At 40.4% G+C, this 20,780-nt stretch overlaps 1 protein-coding gene across 1 annotated transcript; it reads left to right on the top strand.

The window, feature by feature from the left end:
• The first annotated feature begins 1,152 nt into the window (after window positions 1-1,152).
• Window positions 1,153-19,659, top strand: LOC141014371 (NLR family CARD domain-containing protein 3-like). The gene is made up of 7 exons (XM_073488109.1): window positions 1,153-1,271; window positions 4,629-4,708; window positions 4,821-6,720; window positions 8,954-9,127; window positions 17,605-17,778; window positions 18,439-18,612; window positions 19,647-19,659. Exons 1-7 carry the CDS (start codon window positions 1,153-1,155, stop codon window positions 19,657-19,659), a joined length of 2,634 nt encoding a protein of 877 aa, XP_073344210.1.
• The last annotated feature ends 1,121 nt before the right edge of the window (window positions 19,660-20,780 follow it).

The raw sequence follows: 20,780 nt of genomic DNA, 5'->3' as shown, positions 1-20,780 counted from the left end.
CAATCAGTGATCCAATGTAACTAAGTACATTTACTTAAGTACAATACTGAGTCACAATGTTGAGGTCAAATCTGAATTATTTTTCTTCTAGATCTTTTCCTCCTATCAGATGTTTTCCCCACTCAGCAGCAGTTTCACACATGAAAAGGAAATCTATAACAAAAAAACCTGAAGCTTGATTTGAGGGTTGTTTTATTTTGTGCTGTGTTTCTCCCCACAGTCGACTCCCTGGACCTCCCAGGGGACGTAACACTGGAAGTTAACAGCAGAAGTTGATGTTGCAGAGTGAAGTTCTGCTTATTACCACTAATATCAGCTGTTTGTCATTTCATAATAAATGAAGTGGATCAAATCTGAACACAGTCTGATTCAATCGAGGCTTTACTGAATCTTCTGGACTGACTTGTGTCTGGATTTTGGTGCAAAGTCAGCAGCTTCATATTTCATCTTTCTATAACGTTTGATATTAAAAAGATGTGTTTAACGTGCTGATTATACACTTTATGTTCATTAATCATGTCTGTAAAACAATTACAAGTACACAGAAATATAAAACTATCTGGATTTTGACAGAAAACAAACAAATCCTGTGTTTGACTGTAAAGTATGTGAAGTTGATCAGAGTTTTGTGTGAGACCCTGCTGGTTTTCACATCACATGATCAGCACAGACACATGAAGTCAACCTGTGGAGCTTTTTCTCTCACAAATCATTGTTGAAGCTGACGTCATCAGCACCGTGCATGTTCTGCTGGTCCTGCTGGAGCTGCTTCCTGCCAGCAGATGTCCCCATTTCCACTGTTTGGACCCATCAGAAAGTCCAGACTTGACAGTTTCCTGTGTCAGTGGTGATGGTTCGGTCCTCTTGGACTGTAGCCAGCCCTGCATGTCGGTCCAGAACAGTTGGACTGATTCACAGTGAAACAACATGTGATCCAAACTTTCAAACCACAGTTATTCACATCAAAGTTAAACCTCAGTCTCAAGAATCGGTTTGTTTGATGAATCTCAGTGAAGATGTTGAAGTTCAGCTCCTTCAGCTGAGGAGGGAGAGGGATTGAAATGTTTCTCCTCCGTCTGATCTGCACCTCATCACCGGAGCTGCTTGTTGTTGACAGGCTCATCATGTTTGTCTCATCCAAACCTGGCAACAATGACCGTGACGGTGACGTACGTACGTAACGTGGCCCGTGGCCGGTGGGCGGGGCCAGAGCGTCAACGTCTGTCCGAGTTGGACGGCGAAGATGCGTCGAAGGATCAAAGCGTCAGGCGGCGAGAAAAGGAGGAGGAAGAGGCTGAGGAAGCACCAGAACCAGAACCAGGTGATGTGAAGTGATGCAGTGCTCACCAGCTGATGGACGTTTAGCGACAAAACGTCTGTTTTTAGTTCAACATGTAGAAAAAGCCGTCAGCGGCTGCGGGTGCTGCTAGCTAGCTAGCTAGCTGTAGCCTGCGTCAGGCTCTGGCGCCACCGGCGGTCGCCTCAGTTCTGGAGAAGAGAGAAACTTGAACCCAGAAGCTGGACGGTTGGATTTCTCTCTTTATTTAAAATAGATAAAACATATATGTGAATTTTTCTCTTCTCCGCATATTTTTGAGTTTATTTAGTTTAGTTATCTGAGTGAAACGTGAAGAGATGTCCTGAAACGTAGCTTCCATCTTCCACATGAGTTTGTGATGATGTGTGTTTTTATGGAAAGAGTCGATCAGGAAAGTGACAAAGTTGTTCTGGTGTCACAAAGACGACTGCAGCAGCAACATGTCTGTGAAGAAGCTGCTCCAGGACAAAGCTCACGTTGAAGAGCTGAACGGTACCAAACACTTCTTCAGCTGATCCACAACCACAAACATTGTTCAAGGGAGGTGAACTCAGCTGACCAGGGGAAGTTTGTCTGACACTGATCTGAACTCAGTTTGCTGTGTTTGGTTTATCTGTGTTAGTCTGAGCTGTTCAACCAGAGGGAGGTCATCATGGAGACACCTCAACAGAAAAAAGTACATGTGATTTCCAGTAAATGACAAGAGGAGGAGCAACACCTGAGAACAGGGAGGAGACAAGTAAAGTGTTCAGACTTCATTTTGAGTCGACAGCAGCAGGAGGAGGAAAAGACGTCTGAGGCAGAGGTGAGTTTTATTTCTACATTATTGTTTTACAGTCAAAGTCTCTGATTCATCTGTGAGAACAGCGGGATCGGCTACAAAATTCACATTGACCAAGAGACAACAAGCTCATATTTAAAGAGAACTGGGTGTTTTTTACTGTGTCTGTGTGTGTTGCTTCCTCTTTTCTCAGTCTGGGTTGAGAAAAGAAGAAGTATGAAATGATTAAAACTTGACAGACTTTTCTCGTGACTCTTGTGCTCTGAGCTCAGTCAGTGTTATGTTGCTTATTTCTCAGACTGACTCAAGTCCAGAAGACGACAGCAGTTTTGTTTTATGAATTTTATTGTCAATATTTTGTCTCCCACTTCAGGTTCACCTGACAAAATAGTTTAACAGTAAAAGTTTTCACTAATGAAGCCTCGATTAAAGTCTGTTTCATGGACTTGGACTTCGCTGTTCACTCATTGAAGATATTGTGTTGTACCACAGTAGATCCTGTACTGTCCTGTTGGTCAGAAGGACCCAGATTGCTGTTTCAGTATTAACATATTTTGTTATAACTTAACACTAAGAACTAGATTCTGTCAGACATTTAACCTCTGACATTTAAAAGATGAAACCCAGTTGCAAAGACACAAAATGTTTTCTGTAGAAATTTCAAGTGAAAGATGCCAGAACAATCATTTTATTAGATTTTATTTACATAATTTCCAATTTAACATGAGTTGTTATAAAACTTGTTTGTATTTAAAAATGTATTAAAAGCTGTTATTTATTGTAGGACTATTCAACACATTTAAAGTAGACAAAACAGTTATTGTCATAAAGTGACCTCACTAAAAACCTGAGCAGTGATCCAGGTACAGGACAACAATAAAGAAATAACGTCTGCAGGCAGGAAGTGGAGACTTTGTGTGGACAGAGCAGGACATCATACTGAGGGACGTCCCTTTAATTAGACAGCGACAAGGCCGATCTTTGTAAATGTCACTTTTGTTTAGCGTCACATTGGGTGATGAGTCTGCAGGCTTCACCATCTCCATTTTACACCCTCCTCCTCTGCATCTTGTTTCACCTGTTTGTCCTCCTTGTCTTCATGTTGTTCTCCTTCCATGTGCTACATATTTACCCACATGCCCTCTGAAGTGCAGAAGATGAGTGATTGTGTGGAGGAAGAGGAGGATGGAGCAGAGGCTCCAGTCTCCAGCTGTCTGTCTATGAAGAGTGACCGGTCCAAAGGTTTTCCTCCAGAGTTCAGTAAAGAACCTGGACCCTCAGACACACAGTAAGAAGACTGCCAGTTACTTTTTAACCACCAAACTGTCAGTATCACCAGTTTGTGTATTTAGATGTGTATTGATAATTAACAGTGATTCACATGAAATAAATACAAACATGTTGGTGTTTCCAGAAGTCAGTACCACAGACGGAGAGAAGAGTCTCCAGTCTCCAGCTGTCTGTCTATGAAGAGTGACTGGTCCAAAGATTTTCCTCTGAACTTTAGTAATGGACCTGGACCCTCAGACACACAGTAAGAGAACTGATACTAACTTCAGTTTATATAATTAAATCATTACCATTATATGACTGTAGCTGCCCAAATAAAGAAAAAAATACTTTGTCTGGAAATTACATTTTAAAACTTTGTGATTTGTATTATACGTAGGGACGAGACAATTATGTGTCAACATCAGATATTCTTTTTGAATACACCGGAGTGTTGCATCATGGGGTGTAGCCTAAATATTGTTGGCTAGTGAGAAACTTCAGGTTCATTCATTGTTTGTCTGTTACAGAAATTTAGTCTTAAAAGTGTTTAGTTTGCTCAGTTAAATCTTCAGGAGTTTGATGGCTGATGCAACGTGTTTTGCTGCGATGGAAGAATTACTGATGAATGAAAACGAGCAGAAGTCGTCCCAATGTCTTTACTGCAGATGATCAAATGATCTGTTAAAAAGCCAAGAATTACAACTTTCACTGAATGTCAGGATGAGGAGCACGAAGTATTTTACAGATAGATAAATTACACAAATGAGGGATTTATGTTCTGCTTTAATGACAAGTGAGGATTTCTTCTATACCTTTGCAAAGGAAAAGGCTCCATTGATGAGGGCTGGAAGTATCTTATGGAAACTGTCCCAAAATCTTCACTCTGACATTGTTTTTATCTTCATCAAACCTTTTTATCAAACACAGTTGTTGAAAAAAGAGGAGGGTATATTGTACTAAGCGTGGCCATGTACTTTGTCCAGTATGGTTTAAGTTTTTAATAGCTGCTAATGAGGTCATGTTTTGTGGTCCTGTTTGTTTGTATAATAAAATTTCCCATTAAAATAAGTTTGTTTACTGAAATCAAATGATGCAAACTGCTCCACTGTGACTCAGACAAAAACAAACTGTTAGTGATTGGGAGTTCAGTCCAGATTCAGAGCTTGGAGAAGACATACTTATGTTTACAGTCTGTCTTCTCTTTTGTCAGACTGATCTGTGATTTCTAATCTGAGGGATTTTCCTTTGTCTCTTCAGAAAGACAGAGGGAAGTGTTTCTGTGGAGGAGCAGCTGTCCTGCTGTCCAGTGTTAGTCAGTCAGACCAACACTGTACAAAGTAAGACTGTACATCTGTCTGCTGATGTCTTCATGTCTGAAAACAGGAACTTTTTGATTTAATCAAGATTCTTGCTCTCAATTTAATCCCAGAATATTTTCTTCTCCTTCAGCTGATAGTGTTCTGCAGGAGGCTTTAGATGAACATAAGATCAGTCTGAGGAGGAGATGTGAACGTGTGACTGAAGGAAGTGATGAAACAGGAAGTAATGAAACAGGACGTGATGAAACGGGAAGTGGAACCCTCCTCAACAGGATCTACACTGAGCTCTACATCACAGAGGGACAGAGTGAAGAGGTTAATACCCAACATGAGGTGAGACAGCTAGAGACAGCTTCCAAGATGGAGGCCCTCCATGACACTCCAATCAAGTGCAGCGACATCTTTAAAGCCTCACCTGACCAACAGAGACGCATCAGAGTCGTTCTGACCAACGGCGTCGCTGGAGTTGGAAAAACCTTCTCAGTGCAGAAGTTCACTCTGGACTGGGCCGAGGGCTCCGAAAACCAAGATGTCAGTCTGCTGGTTCTGCTCTCGTTCAGGGAGCTGAACCTGATCAGAGATGAGCAGTACAGTCTTCTCAGGCTGCTCCATGTTTTCCATCCAACATTACAGAAGGTGACAGCAGAGAAGCTCGCTGTCTGTAAACTTCTGTTCATCTTTGACGGCCTGGATGAAAGCAGACTTTCACTGGATTTCAAGAGCGATGAGGTCGTGTCTGATGTCACACAGGAGTCATCAGTCAGCGTGCTGCTGACAAACCTCATCGAGGGGAAGCTGCTTCCCTCGGCTCTCGTCTGGATAACTTCCCGACCTGCAGCAGCCAATCGGATCCCTCCTTCACATGTCGACAGGGTAACAGAAGTACGAGGCTTCACTGACACCCAGAAGGAGGAGTACTTCAGGAGGAGGTTCAGTGATGAGGATCTGTCCAGCAGAATCATCTCACACATCAAGACCTCCAGGAGCCTCCACATCATGTGTCTGATCCCAGTCTTCTGCTGGATCACTGCTACAGTTCTGGACCACATGTTGACTACAGACCAGAGAGGAGAGCTGCCCAAGACCCTGACTGACATGTACTCACACTTCCTGCTGGTTCAGACAAAGAGGAAGAAGCAGAAGTACGATGAGGGACGTGAGGCGAGTCCACAGGAGCTGACGAAAGCTGACAGGAAGGTTCTTCTGAAGCTGGGGAGGCTGGCGTTTGAACATCTGGAGACAGGAAACATCATGTTCTACCAAGAAGACCTGGAGCGGTGTGGTCTTAATGTCACAGAGGCCTCGGTGTACTCAGGAGTTTGTACAGAGATCTTCAGAAGAGAGAGTGTGATCTTCCAGAAAACAGTCTACTGCTTTGTTCATCTGAGCGTTCAGGAGTTTCTGGCTGCAGTCTACATGTTCCACTGTTACACCAACAGGAACACAGAGGTCCTGGAGGCTTTTCTAAAAGACTTCACACTCAGGGACTCAAAACCAAAGTCTCCCTTGAAGAAGATTTCTATGTTTTTTGGTAGAGGCGATGATGGCGTGGAGACCTGTTACCCATCCCTGGATGACTTCCTGAGGAGAGTCATGGAGAAATCCCTTGAAAGTAAAAATGGCCACCTGGACCTGTTTGTTCGCTTCCTTCATGGCCTCTCTCTGGAGTCCAACCAGAGACTCTTAGGAGGTCTGCTGGGTCAGACACACAACAGTCCAGAAATCATCCAGAGAGCCATCAACAACCTGAAGAAGATGAACAGAGATGATGTCTCTCCTGACAGAAGCATCAACATCTTCCACTGTCTGATGGAGATGAACGACCACTCAGTTCATCAGGAGATCCAAGAGTTCCTGAACTCAGAGAACAGATCAAAGAAGAACCTCTCTGTGATCCACTGCTCAGCTCTGGCCTACATGCTGCAGATGTCAGAGGAGGTTCTGGATGAGTTGGACCTGCAGAAGTACAAAACATCAAAGGAGGGACGACTGAGACTGATTCCAGCTGTGAGGAACTGCAGGAAGGCTGTGTGAGTCCAGATGTGATTATCAACATTATAAATCAGTGTAGATTATCAGTTTAATTCTTCAGATATACAAACTATAAAATAATTAATTTTGAAATAGCGGTTACATTTTTAAATACAATTGTGATTATTTTTAAAAAATGTTTCACTTACCATGAGTGCAACAATGTAGATGTTTCAGTTGGATGTGTTTGTAGCTGTCAGGTTGTTGAACTCAGTTATTCCATTTATTTCTAATGATCATTAAATGTGACAGTTTTTCTTCTATGAATCTTTCTTTGGGTGATAGAAGAAACCCTGGTGAAACTAATGAAAGAGGTTTTTTAACCGCTATACTGAAGAGTTTAAAATAAGATCTGTATCATTTTTCATGTGATGTTTCTAAAGTCCTTGAGAATTTCTTTCATGCAGTTATTGTTCTCATTATGTCGGTTTAGAGACATTTCACAGTGAGCAAATGGACCAAAAAGTTCCAGCTCAAATTAAAGCTTCTACTTTACCTTTTATACATGACATGAGATCTTTTTCTGAATTGACTCTTATTTAGTTTTAATCTTTATGTATTTTTGTTCTGTAGAATCAGAATCAGCTTTATTTGGCCAAATATGTGTTGACATACAAGGAATCTGACTCCAGTTTATCATTGCTCTCAGTGTAGTTACACAGAAGAGACATACAGCTGGAAAGGAAAACACCGAAACTGAACCAACAACTAGATGAAACGTGAAGAATAAAGAAGTGTGAATGTTCAGGACTGCAATGTACAATAGCATCTGAAAAGACAGAAGGTGTATAAATCAAAATCACCAATGGCAACACCATAAAAGTGTAAATCATACAAGTCTTTATAGAAGTCAACTGTTCTGAATCATATCTGTATTAGCTGGCAAAATATGAATCATGTAAATGTAGATTTCTAAGATGGTTTTTCAAACTTCAAGCTCATCCATGTTGAATTCGGGAGGTGCACGATCATTCAGCAACATGATTTGTGGAGCCCACACGCTCGACACAAGACGTGCGATGATATTCATTTTGGCACTCTCACCCTCATGCTAACACTGTGTTGGGCATAAACTAATCTAACTTTTAGGCCAAAGACACAGGATCAGATCACACTGACAGACTGTGGACATCATGGAAACCCAAATGTAACTACATTTTCTCTTCCTTCATCTGCAAGATTAAAATAAAATAAAGATTTAAAGTCTGCAGGTTTTAGAGAGTGATGAGAATAACTGTTTCATGTCAAACTAGGGGTGGGCGATATGGCAAAAATATATCACAATTTTTTTAAAAATAAAATCACGATTTCGATTTTATCACGATCTTAAATCAAAAAAAGAAAAACAGACAATTTAGGCCAAAGAACCTTTCTGAACAGATTTTAATTTAAATAGTTGCAGTTTTGCCAACATGTGCAACCAATGTAAACATACTAAAAGGTAAACAACAACACCCTGATAAAGTGCACTCTTGCAACATAAAAGGTAGCTTTCAATAAACATGAAAGTAAAATATCAAGGGTCAAATAAGTCCGTCAGTGGTTGGACTATCCGACGGGGGGGGGGGGGGGTCGTGGTAATTTGAACACTGTACAATTAGCGCATTTACCGTTTATTAGCGGCCAAGCGCGACCTATCCATGCGCCCGTGTGTGTGTGTGTGTGTGTGTGTGTGCGTGCGCGCCCACACCCAAGGGAGGCAGCAGGTGGAGGGGCTAACTGGCAGAGATGAGAGATGGTGAAACGCTGTTGATTTTTTAAATTTATTTTTATATATTTTTTTAAAAAAGTGACCAACTCCTCCGTTTGGCTTTCAGCCATGGCTCTCTCCATGCGGCTACCGCTACACACATAAACAAGGAGGCGGGTAAGAAAGCGTGTCACTGCCCGTAATTCGCTATGATTGTTCGGTCAGGTTGATGACGTAATACGTTTGGTGCGTCGGCGCATCAGCGTAGAACTGCAAATTAAAGAATGTGCCCTAGACGATCCCTACGATCTCTGCACTCTGGCAGATCGTCTACACATTCTAATCGTTCACAATCTAATATCATCATCTCGCACACCCCTATGTCAAACACAGATCAGATGAAGGTTTGCTGAACCACTGATGTAAATAGCAAATGTCAATCAGAACAGAATGTTTCAAACTGTTTTGACATCAAATGCATGAAGTAAATATAAAGTGTCCTCTTTCATAATAACATTTTTCTAATATCTGTGTCATGACAGACTTTATAGCTGTGGACTCTCAGAGGCTCACTGTGAAGTTGTGGCCTCAGCTCTGAAGTCCAACCCCTCCCATCTGAGACAGCTGGACCTGAGTGACAACAGCCTGAAGGATTCAGGAGTGAAGCTCCTGTCTGTTGGACTGAAGAGTCAAAACTGTTCTCTAGAGAGTCTGAGGTCAGTTCATTGTCTTGTTTTTCCATATATTCAATTCAAACCCTTCACTGAGACTTAAACAGTTTAGTTAATTAACTCTGAAGATTTGCAGCAGCATAAATCTGAAGAAATGTCAGTTCTTTGAGACATTTTCTGTGTATCCAAGTGGCTCCATCCTGTGGTGTTCAGAGGAGGCTGCACTGAAGGACTCTATTCAGTGTTTTTATTTATTTATTTTTTTCATTCAGTTTATTTCTAACTTGTAAGTGTTAGCATCCAGCTGATGCCAGTCCCACTCATTTTAGTAACAGGATCATTAATTTAGAATGGACAGTTTTACTTGAACTACTCGAGTACTTCCAGAGGTGTTGGCATACCAAAAGTTTATGGACAGCCTGCAGCCAATCAGGATCCAGTTTTCACCCAGACCATGGTATAAAAATATATTTTTTCCTCTTACCTGTGGTGGTATTTGTCCATCCACTGTAGATCAGCTGGACCACTGATGTAAATAGTAAAAATATAAAATATAAGAATATTACACAAGACCAATCAAGACAAGGACCCACAAAACAGACGTGTCGACCTTATTAAAAGTTCATTTATGCATTAATTACTGCATCACTGTGTTCACCTCCATCCATCCTCGTGTCTGTACTATAAATCCTTGTCCCGATTGTTCCTATGCAATACCCTTTTTTTTTTTCCCATGTATTTTTATTGGGCATTTATAATACAAACATACAGAGTAACTACAGAACACATACACAGAAACAACAGAAACAGAACATAAAAGGGTTGACAAAAAAAACAAAAAACAAAACAAAACCCACCCCCCACCCCCTGGAGAAGACCTGCATGGAAAATATCACCGGAGCTCCGCTATACATATAGGAGACAGAATTTTAAGTTGGATTTGTATTAGCAAGGTACTGTAAAAAAGGTTGCCAAGTTGCGTCAAAATGTTGGAGTCTGTCTTCTAGAACATATCTTATTCTTTCCAGATGGAGTGTGTTAGTTAATTCTTCTAGCCACATCTTAGATGTTGGTGTGTTTACACTCTTCCATAACGTAAGAATCATTTTCTTCGCTATTATAAGACCATATGAAATAAAACATTGTTGTGCTTTGTTTAATTTTTTAAAGGTTTCAGACACCCCAAGAATAATAAGTAAGGGTTCTGGCTTTATCACAAACCTCATAACCTCGGACATGATATTAAAACACCAGACCAGAAAGAGTAAATTTTGGGGCATAGTGCATAACTATGAAGATGGGTTGCAATGGAAGATTTACATTTATCGCATATAGGTGATATTTCTGGATATATATATATATATATATATATATATATATATATATATATATATATATATATATATATATATATATATATATATATATATCTGACAGGAGATATATATATATATATATATATATATATATATATATATATATATATATATATATATATCTGACAGGAGATTATTGTAGATACGTGTTATTAACTTAGGTTTATTTATTGACAGGTTCAGACAGTCGTCTATTAAAGTTTTTGATTCAGTCTGAAAATCCTCCAGATGTCTACGTATATAGTCCCTGATTTGCAGATATTGAAAAAAGTTATTGTTTTCCAATCCAAATTTCTGCTGCAATTGAGAAAACGAGGCAAATACACCTTGTATATACAGATCTCCAACACATTTAATACCTTTCTGATTCCACTTAGAAAAGGCTCCACCCAAGCCAGACGGGGCAAATGTGGGGTTCCTATCTATGGGTAATGCAGAGGATATGGATCTAAGATTATAACTGGATTTGATTTGTTTCCAGATGTAAATCATGTTCTGAATAATAGGATTGTTGTTATATAATAACCAACTGATCTTAGTTGGTGCTAATAGAATTGTAGCCAGTGAGTATGGATGGCATTCCTCCTGTTCCATCAGTAGCCAATTAGGTGGGGACTTTGTGGTGTTTAGCCAGAAAATGAAATTTTTAATCGCCGAGGCCCAGTAGTAAAACAAAAAATTTGGAAGTGCTAATCCTCCTGCAGATTTAGGCCTGCAGAGATATTTCTTACCTATTCTGGGAGCTTTATGTCCCCACAAAAAAGGAGTGATTAAAGAGTCTAATTGTTTAAAAAATGTTTTTTTTTAAGGAATATTGGGATATTTTGAAACAGATATAATAACTGTGGGAGAAAGACCATCTTAACCGCATTTATTCTTCCAATCAACGAGATTGGGAGTGCATCCCAAAACAATAACCTAGAGCGCAGTTTTTCTATTAAAGGAGGAAAATTTTGCTGAAAGAGAGAAGTATACTGTCTTGTCACTTCAATGCATAGATAAGTAAATTTTTCTGAGGAGATTTTAAATGGGAGGTTAATCAAGAATGTCAGGTGTCCGTGTAAACTGGCATTAAGACACTTTTTGTCCAATTAATCCGATATCCTGCAAAAGTACTGAATAAATTGATTTTATCTAAAAGTGCTGGAATAGTTATTAGTGGGCGTGTTACATAAAGAAGAATATCATCTGCATACAATGATATTTTACTAATTGTTTCTTTAGTGGTGTATCCATGTATCTGAGGGTCGAGTCTAATACTTTGAGCCAACGGCTCAATAGCAACAGCAAAGATTAAAGGGGAGAGGGGGCATCCCTGCCTCGTCCCCCTACATAACTTAAAGGTGACATATTATGCTCATTTCTGCTTGTTGACATGGTTCCTTGATGTCTAAATGGAATGATAGTAACATGCTTTGGTCGAAAAAACCGAAGGATTGAGCACAGCAGGGGTGTTTACACACCAGTTTCACAGCCCTGTTTTAAGCGGCTGGTTTGAGTGCCTTTCCCTTTTATGCTAATGAGCTACTGCGTGCGCCGCCCACCTCTTCCTGCCGGGCGGAAGACGTGAGGACGGCATCGCGTGACCATGGCAACGAGCTATACACATTTGCGAAGCAACTTTTCTGTGTCCATGCCTGCATATAACTGATAGTAGCACAGCAGACATGTAGCAGGTAACCCCTGTCTCCAGCTCCAAAACAAAGTAGTGATTGCTTTACTGCAGGTAATGTGCAGGTCACTGTCCTTTAGCACAACATGCTAATGAATTAACGTAGCTCACCATCCGCGAACAACTGAGACATTTCACCCCGTCTCCGACGATTTCATACAATCTCCTCTGCTTGTTTACGGCAGAGCAGTGGTTCACCGGCCGGTTAGAAGCGATAAAATCTCAATATCCTAATTCATTTTCTCAATTCACTGTCATGTTTTAAAAGAGTGCTGATATGACAAATCGTGAATCCTACGGCCAGTAAGCCCAACGTTGATAACTTCACGTTAGCCTCATATTTACATCGACGGTTAGCGTTAGCATTAGCACTAGCATTAGCGTTAGCTCATGTGCTAAACGGCCAAAGTAACACAAACTACACTGTTTTTTAAATACTTACAGCTCCATCATTGACAGTGGGTATGGATCCATCTTTTAAGGGACAATCTTGTTGCCAGTCCAGCATCCAGTCCTGACCCTGGTTGCTGAAGCAGTCCGGCGTGAAGTGACTGGCACAGACCGTAACGCTTTGCTCACTGAAGCTGGGACGTTTCCCTGATAAATAAAATGTAGCCACTTCGCTCTGATATCCTCTTTGGTAGGGAGGCCATGTAGCGAAACAGGAGGATCCGTGCATCCGACGACAGAGCAGCAGTGCTCGGCTTTTGGGTTGTACATGGTAGCGGTCAGGCTGTCGCGTACAAGTTAAGCGAGAACGAGAAAAATGGCGGATCCTCATCCAGGTAGCTGGCCAAGTGTGGGAGGAGATAGCTAGCGCGAAGACTGGAGTATGCAAAAGACCGGATTGTGACGTCACAATCCGGTCGAAATCCAAACGGCTCGTTTAGAGACCCAATCCCTGACTCCAGTAGTTTACGAAATATTGACTTAGTTGTCGAAAAATCATGCTTAAGGGGTGGGGAGGCACTCCGGATACGCAAATATACATACTAAAGCAAGGAAAAAGTGAGTTTTGCATAATATGTCCCCTTTAAACGGGGAGGATAGTGTTCGGTTGGTTAGAATTTGGGCTGTAGGGTTTCTGTAGATAAGTTTAATTAGTGACAAAAAACCATCTCCGAAATTGAATCTACTGAGAACTTCAAATAAGTATTGCCACTCAAACTGATCAAACGCCTTTTCGGCATCAAGCGCAAGTATGACGAGATCAGAGTGTGGTTCTCTTCTTGTGTACATGATATTAAAGAGGCGTCTCAGATTGAAAGTAGAGTTTCTGTTAGGTACAAAACCCGTCTGGTCTGGGTGAATTAATCTCTCCAACAGGGGGTTCAGTCTGTTAGCAAGTATTTTGGCAAATAGCTTCCCGTCAACATTCAGGAGTGAAATAGGGCGATAGGCACCTACTTCCTGTGGATCTTTCCCTTTCTTATGAACTACCGTGATCACAGCCTCAGTTAAAGTCGGTGGTAGAGCACCGCTTTCCTGAGCGTGTTTGTATACCTTTAATAAATAAGGAGATAACTTTTAACCATACGTCTTATATAATTCTCCAGGTAGTCCGTCAGGACCTGGTGATTTATTACCTTTTAACGAGGCAACAGCAGACTGAACCTCTTTGATTGTGAGCTCCGCATTTAGCGACTTACAATCTTCAACACCTAATCTGGGTAGGTTACATTTATCTAAAAACGTATTAATAATCTCAGACCCTGAGGTAGATTTAGAAGTATACAAGTCTGTGTAAAATTCAAGGAACTTGTTATTAATATCTTTGGATTTTGTGAGTATTGTGTTATCACAGGCTTTTACCTTATGTATTGTCCTATCGTTCTCCATTTTTCTTAGCTGACGAGCTAATAATTTATGTGGTTTATCCCCAAATTCGAAGAACCTTTGTCTGGTATACAGGAATGCTTTACTTATTTTCACAGACATAATTTGATTGTATTCATATTTCAATGTTGTTATTTTTCTATGCAGAATTGTAGATGGGGATCGAGCATTTTCCTGATCCAGTGCTTTGATTTGTCCTTCCAGGTCTCTTAATTTGGACATGTTTTCTTTTCTCCTTGATGCTTCAAATGAAATTATGCTGCCTCTAATATAGGCTTTAAACGCCTCCCAAAGAGTGGAGGGAGAAGTCTCTGGAATATCATTCAACTCAAAATACAATGATATTTGATCTTTCAGGTAGTCACGAAATCTTTTATCTGTAAGCAGGTGAGGATTTAGTCTCCAAGAGGTATGCGGTTTGTCTAAGTGATCTAAACATACTGAAAAGGAAAGTGGGCTGTGATCTGAAATCACAATACTGTGATACCGAACATCCACTACAAAAGGTGCCAGTTTGGCATCAACTAGGAAGTAGTCTATCCTACTGTAAGAATTATGCACAGGTGAATAAAATGAGTAATCCCGACCTGAGGGGTTCATCATCCTCCATATGTCTAGGATATTTGTGTTATTTATATATGTGTTTAGGAATTCACTTGAAGCATTTCTAGGAGGTTTCTTTCTGCAAAAAAGGTACACCCTTTCTAATTAAGATTGCCACGCCTCTTGCTTTAGAAGAAAAAGCAGAGTGATAGATCTCTCCTATCCACTTTGGCCTAAGCCTGCCATGTGATTTATTATTCAGATGGGTCTCTTGTAAAAACATAATATCCGAGGCCAGTGTTTTAAGATGGGACAAAACCTTCCCTCTTTTTACTGGATTATTCACTCCACGCACATTCCAGCTGGAAAAAGTGAGATTTTTTTTTTTCCTTGGTACTATCATTCATAGTATCCCATGTAATGGTAATCAACTTTTGTAAGGTCTTCTTTCCCCAACCCAGATCTCCCTCCCCAGGTCAACCTGAACCACATATTAACAAGAAACAAACTACTCTAGCCAATTCAAAGTGAATGGCGCGAGCCTTCTTAGGGAAGCCGAAAAAAAACAACAAAAAAAACAACTAATACCTAAGGTTACTTCCCCACCTACTGGTGGCCTGTTATTAACTTCAAAATTGGTCCATTAGCTCTGAAACTTAATAATAAAGATATTTAAATATGAGAAAGGGAACGAGCGACCACGCAGGGGTATACATGCGCACACGCACCCCCATTTCTACAAGCGCATCTATCATCATGTATCACATGTGCTTAGGAGACGCAGAGTAAAATACAAATGCACTCCCCAAACCTGAACGTCATTGCTACTTTTCAACATTTCAAACTGTTTTCAAAAATTTCAAAAATTTGTCTTGAGTCCTGAAAATAAACATATAGCTGCTCAAACATAGCTGTAGTTTTAGAAACAGGAGGTAAGAGTAGGTCATATTGGGCAACACCCTTAGATATAAAGCTGAATCTAATCATAGAACTAAATAAGATGGATAAATGAATAGCACTTATACTGAGAAAGAGAGATTCTTGTCGGATAATGACTATACAGTATCTGGTTTATAAAGGATATAGTGTAGTAGCCCACGACTTCCACACCTTTGTTTTCCCCCTTTGGCAGGTAGAAGTTGTCGTGGTAATGTTAGCCGCCGAGGCCAACTAGCCAGCCACAGATAGAAGAAGAGAAAAACAGTTCCTGAGATCCATGATTTATGATTTATCAGTCCGCCGCAGCTGTAGGTGAGCCTGGACCAGAGAGTCGCTCCGCGTATTCTTAGGCTTTTTTAGGATCTGTGAAGGATGTCTGTGTGCCATTGTGTGTGACCAGGAGCCTTGCGGGGTAAAGTAGACCATACCTGACGCCGGGCTTGTTGCGCAATAGCTCCCTGGCGCGGTTGAATAGAGCCCTTCGCTTAGCCACTGCCGAAGGATAGTCGGGGAATATCTGAATCCTCTTGTCTCCGAAGTAAAGTTGCTTCGCCGCGCTGGCCTTCCGTAGGATGTCCTCAAGCACATGATAATAGTGTAGCCTCAGGATGAAGGGCCGGGGGGGCTCTCGAGGGCCGGGGCTTCTCCGGAGGGTCCGATGCACTCGGTCAATAAGCGGCTTCTCATCCAGAGATAGCACATCTTTTTTTTTTTCTAGTTTTCCCCTTTTTTGACATAGTTCCTTTACATTTACATTCTTGCGTCGTTCCGAGGATTTTAAGAGCGGATTTACAAAAGTTTAGTGTTTTAATAAAGATAAAGTTATCAGAGCTCGTGCGAACACGTCTTACTCTTCCATTGCTCAACAGCGCCCCCCATTAATCTGTGTTGACATGAACAGCTGTATGAATGTTGTGCTGACATGTGGATGATGTCTGTAGAAGGCTGATGATGATCCTCAATAACACAATGACAACATTTGTGTGTGTGTGTGTGTTTTGGAGTAGTCATCAGTTGATGCCACGCCAAATTAAAAAAACTGAAACTTACTTCAAATATCAAATGATGTTTGAGTGAAAATTAAATTGAATTAAAAATAAATAATTCATTCAAAAACATATCAGAATTCAATCTAAATCATATTTAAATTAAAATGAACCTTTTCTTTCACTTATTTTTATTTTGAAATTTTTTTTGATTTTTTTATGATTCAACATCAAAACTTGAACTTTCAAGTTCAAATTTTATTTTTTCAATACATTTATTTTTTCCAAATGAACAAACCTCTTGGCCTTGATCTGGCTCCATATCCTTTCACCATCTGTCCTATTTTGGCAGGATTCTGTGAGTGAATCTGACAAAACACTGGTAATTTACTAGAAATAGTGTCACTGCTGTTTGTGATTGTGTTTTTCTGTATTTGTTCCTCAGAGATGTGCAGCAAACGCACACAGGCACAGACCACAGGCTTGAGAAAACCCCTCCCCACATATAATCACACAAGTCTATGGTCCTTTTAACTTCACTGTTACAGAAGAAGCAGCGTCCTGCTTATCACATAAAAGGCTTCATGTTATCAATTCATGATGTTTATTATAAAGATGCTCTACGTGTACGTCTAATTAGAAAAGAGCCGAGGAGCAGAATTTAAGTGAAAGACGTTTTATGTGCTTGAAATGTTACATGTTGACTTTTGATCACTTTTGTGGACTTAGTTTGACTTGTTTGACTTGAAGACTTACATGAAGTCTTTTTACTCACTCTGACGTGTCAGGATATAACCTTTTTGATTAAAACTGCATTAAAATATCATGTGATCTGCTACTTCAGTGCACGCTAACAACAAATATTACTGGGACCATAACAAAAATTTGCACACCAGCTTTTTTAATATCCAAGATTTCAAATCATAAACTGACTTCCTCAGTAATGAACTGGACACATTTAGGCACCTTGAGTAACCATATACTGGTTTTGTCACTTTGTGTATTTGACAGTGTTGAACCTGCATCCTGTTGGGTTCAGGTGTTTGGAGTTTCCATTTTCTAAACTTCTACATTCTGAACCTTCTTCAGCTCTGAACAGATTATTAAACACTGAATGATTTCAAGCAGGAACATTGTCTTCTAAACTTACATCATTTATTCTTTATTCAGATTGATGGACTGCAGTTTGTCAGAGATCAGCTTTGCTTCTCTGGCCTCAGCTCTGAAGTCCAACCCTTCCCATCTGAGAGAGCTGCAGCTGAGCCACAACAAGCTGCAGGATTCAGGAGTGAAGCTGCTGTGTGATTTTCTACAGAGTCCAAACTGTAGACTGGAGACTCTGAGGTCAGTTCACTGACTCTGTTACTGCTAACTAATATTTGAGTTTACATTCATACATAACTTACATTGATAAAGTTATAGATTTCCTTTGGTTCATATTTTCAACTTTCTTGAACTAAATTTCTTCTTCGGTCACAAAAGACTTCTGTTTCTTCAAGAAACTGTAGAAAATGTTCAGTTAGTTGTTAAAGTTAATTAATGTTTATAATTTAATCTGTTAACAGAAGAACTGAACTAACATTTGATTTAAATTGATAAAGTTGAAGTAGAAATATTTTGATTTCTGTTGATGTCAATGTGTTTTCACAAATAATGTCTGATCATTGATATTGATCCTACAGAACACACACAGATCAAAGCATCTTTTCAAAAGAAGATGTTTAAAAGAAAATTCATTTTTTTCTCCTCTAATAACAGACCTGAGTGAGATCAGCAGCATGTTATTAATCTGTGTTGACATGAACAGCTGTATGAATGTTGTGCTGACATGTGGATGATGTCTGTAGAAGTCTGATGATGATCCACAATAACACAATGACAAAGTTACTCTACTCATTTTAGAGAAAAGCTCATTGATGAGGACACAGTAATGTTGAGCTACACATTTAAAACCTGAACACATCTGATATTGATGTTTATCTGCATCATTTATTCTTTATTCAGTTTGTGGGGCTGCAGTTTGTCCAAGATCAGCTGTTCTTCTCTGGCCTCAGCTCTGAAGTCCAACCCCTCCCATCTGAGAGTGCTAGAGCTGAGGAACAACAAGCTGCAGGATTCAGACGTGAAGCTGCTGTCTGATCTGCAGAAGAGTCCAGACTGTAGACTGGAGACTCTGAGGTCAGTAGAGGGTTGGAGTCAGTTCATGCTGGTTTCAGCAGTATTGCACTAAACACAGTATCAAAGTAAAGATCCAGTATTTCCTGCTTTCCTCAGTGAAGCTGTGAGAGGAGAACGGTGACAGGCTTCATGATTGGACAGAAAGACAGAGAGCGAGCAGTCAGCCAATCAGACGAGCCAGAAGCTCGTTGTGATCGTGTGTTTGAGTTGATGTGAAGACGACTGTTGTTGTTGTGTTCATGTCTACAGGAAATAAAGCTGGATCACAGCTGACAGCATCACAGGATGTATAGAGACAGTGTCCTCATTCATCAAACTGTCGGAGCATCAAATCTGATCTCAAAGTGTTTGTTCTCTCATTTCAACACTGAACAACTGATCAGTTCATCTTTGTCACAGCTCTCAGATCAGTCTGACTGAAGCCTGCAAATCACTGGCTCTTATTTCAGAGAACCATCATTACATTTAGTAACCATGTGGTCTGTATACGGACCAGAACCTCTGCTGAAGTCCACAAGCCACAGCTGATGTTTTACTGTTCAGTGTAGGACCTTTAACGTTATATTTATATCTGCCCATGTGTCATTTGATTTGTCCAGATATTTTTATAACAGACTCCATATTTACATATTTGTCATGTGATGTTTCCAAAGTAGATGAAATATTTAAATGTGAGTGAGACTCTGGTTTTTAACAGCAGTAAATCATCATTAAAGTGAGCTGTGAGTATCTCTCTGTTCCTGCAGTAATGATGCGTTCAGGGACTGTCAGCAGTTTATTTCCACTGTGTCCTTCAGTGAAACCTGCAGAGTAAACAGACTTGATGTCCAAAGTGTCTGCAGGTCTGTGAGCTTCACTCCAACACGTTAACATGAGAGCTGAAAGGAAGCTGGCTACGCTACACAGCCGCTCCACTTGTGGTCTGAACAGGACTGAAGTCCTGCTGGTCTTTATATCACTGACTGACAGCTGATGGAGGGAGTCTCTGTCAACACTCATTTATCACTTTACTGTCTCTCTGCTTCTCTCATCAGCTGGAACTGGTGATCTCTGTCAGAGTGATGAGGAAGGTGGAGGTGTTGAGAGGATCAGCTGTGTCCTGATGATCCAGAGAGGTTGAAGCAGCACCATCAGCTGGTGGGTGGAGAGGCTCTGACTGGGCCGTGTTACTGGGAGGTGGAGTGGAGAGGAGAGCTTCATCCAGCAGTGACTGACGGACCAATCACAACAAGTGGAGATGACTGTCAGTGCTGCAGTGTGAACTGCTCTGAGATCAGCTCCACTGTCACACACAATGTCCAGTCCAGCATCGTCCCTGTGTTCCTCTGGATGTGACAGAGTATCATCAGTGTATCTGGACTGCTCTGCTGCTGCTCTGTCCTTCTACACAGTCTCTGCAGACACACTGACGCTCCTCCACTCCTTCTGCTCCACACTCAGACACCTCCTCCACCTGGAACCTGGATCTTTATTCTTTTATTCACTCACATCTTCTCAACACAAAGAGCCTCAACACATTAATCTATCGAGGCAAAAATCAACATTTTAACAGATGAATTTATGATGTAATATATGATGTAATAAATGATGGCATTGTTTTGTTGCTGTAACTGATGACCATGAAAGGAAGAACATGTTGATTTCACTGATGTTATTTAGTATTTTTATAGTTTTGTAACACAGTCTTCTCATATGATGGAAATGTTGTAAAACAAACAAACAATGCACAAATATTAAACACCAGAGTCACATATTTTGGTGGTAATGTCTTTTATTAATGCTGTAAATTCTGTCTCAGCTCTGCTTTGAATTGAAAAACATTGTTTCCATGTAGACAAAGTGAGCATTTAAAAAAGTTGATTTCCTCACAGCAGAAACACACTTCAAATGTGTCCAACAACACAGAACAAGGTTGTGATGCACAGTTACAGTTTCAGTCCCACTGGGACCATCAACAATAAAACATAGGAGCATGAAAAAAGTGTGTAAACGTAGAAACCTGATTATATTTATTTTACATTATGAAGTTTTTAAGGGAAGATTTTTCTTTTCAGGAATATTTTGCTAAATATTGTCATTTTCCAGAAGAAGAAATCAGCAGGAAAGAGCAGGAATCTGGAGACTTGGATCAGGACAGACGAGCTGTATGGGGCCATTTTATATCACAA

Source organism: Pagrus major, chromosome 19 (genome assembly GCF_040436345.1).
Source record: "Pagrus major chromosome 19, Pma_NU_1.0".
Lineage (NCBI taxonomy): Eukaryota > Metazoa > Chordata > Actinopteri > Spariformes > Sparidae > Pagrus > Pagrus major.
Note: the sequence above shows the minus strand (reverse complement) of the source record. Positions and strands in the feature narration are given on the sequence as shown.

Excerpts from the sequence above, each read along its gene's own strand:
- LOC141014371 (XM_073488109.1), top strand. The coding sequence starts at position 1,153 with ATGACCGTGACGGTGACGTACGTACGTAACGTGGCCCGTGGCCGGTGG. Across the intron at positions 1,272-4,628 it reads AAGGATCAAAGCGTCAGGCG|AAAGACAGAGGGAAGTGTTT; the intron begins GCGAGAAAAGGA and ends TTGTCTCTTCAG. Across the intron at positions 6,721-8,953 it reads AGGAACTGCAGGAAGGCTGT|ACTTTATAGCTGTGGACTCT; the intron begins GTGAGTCCAGAT and ends GTGTCATGACAG.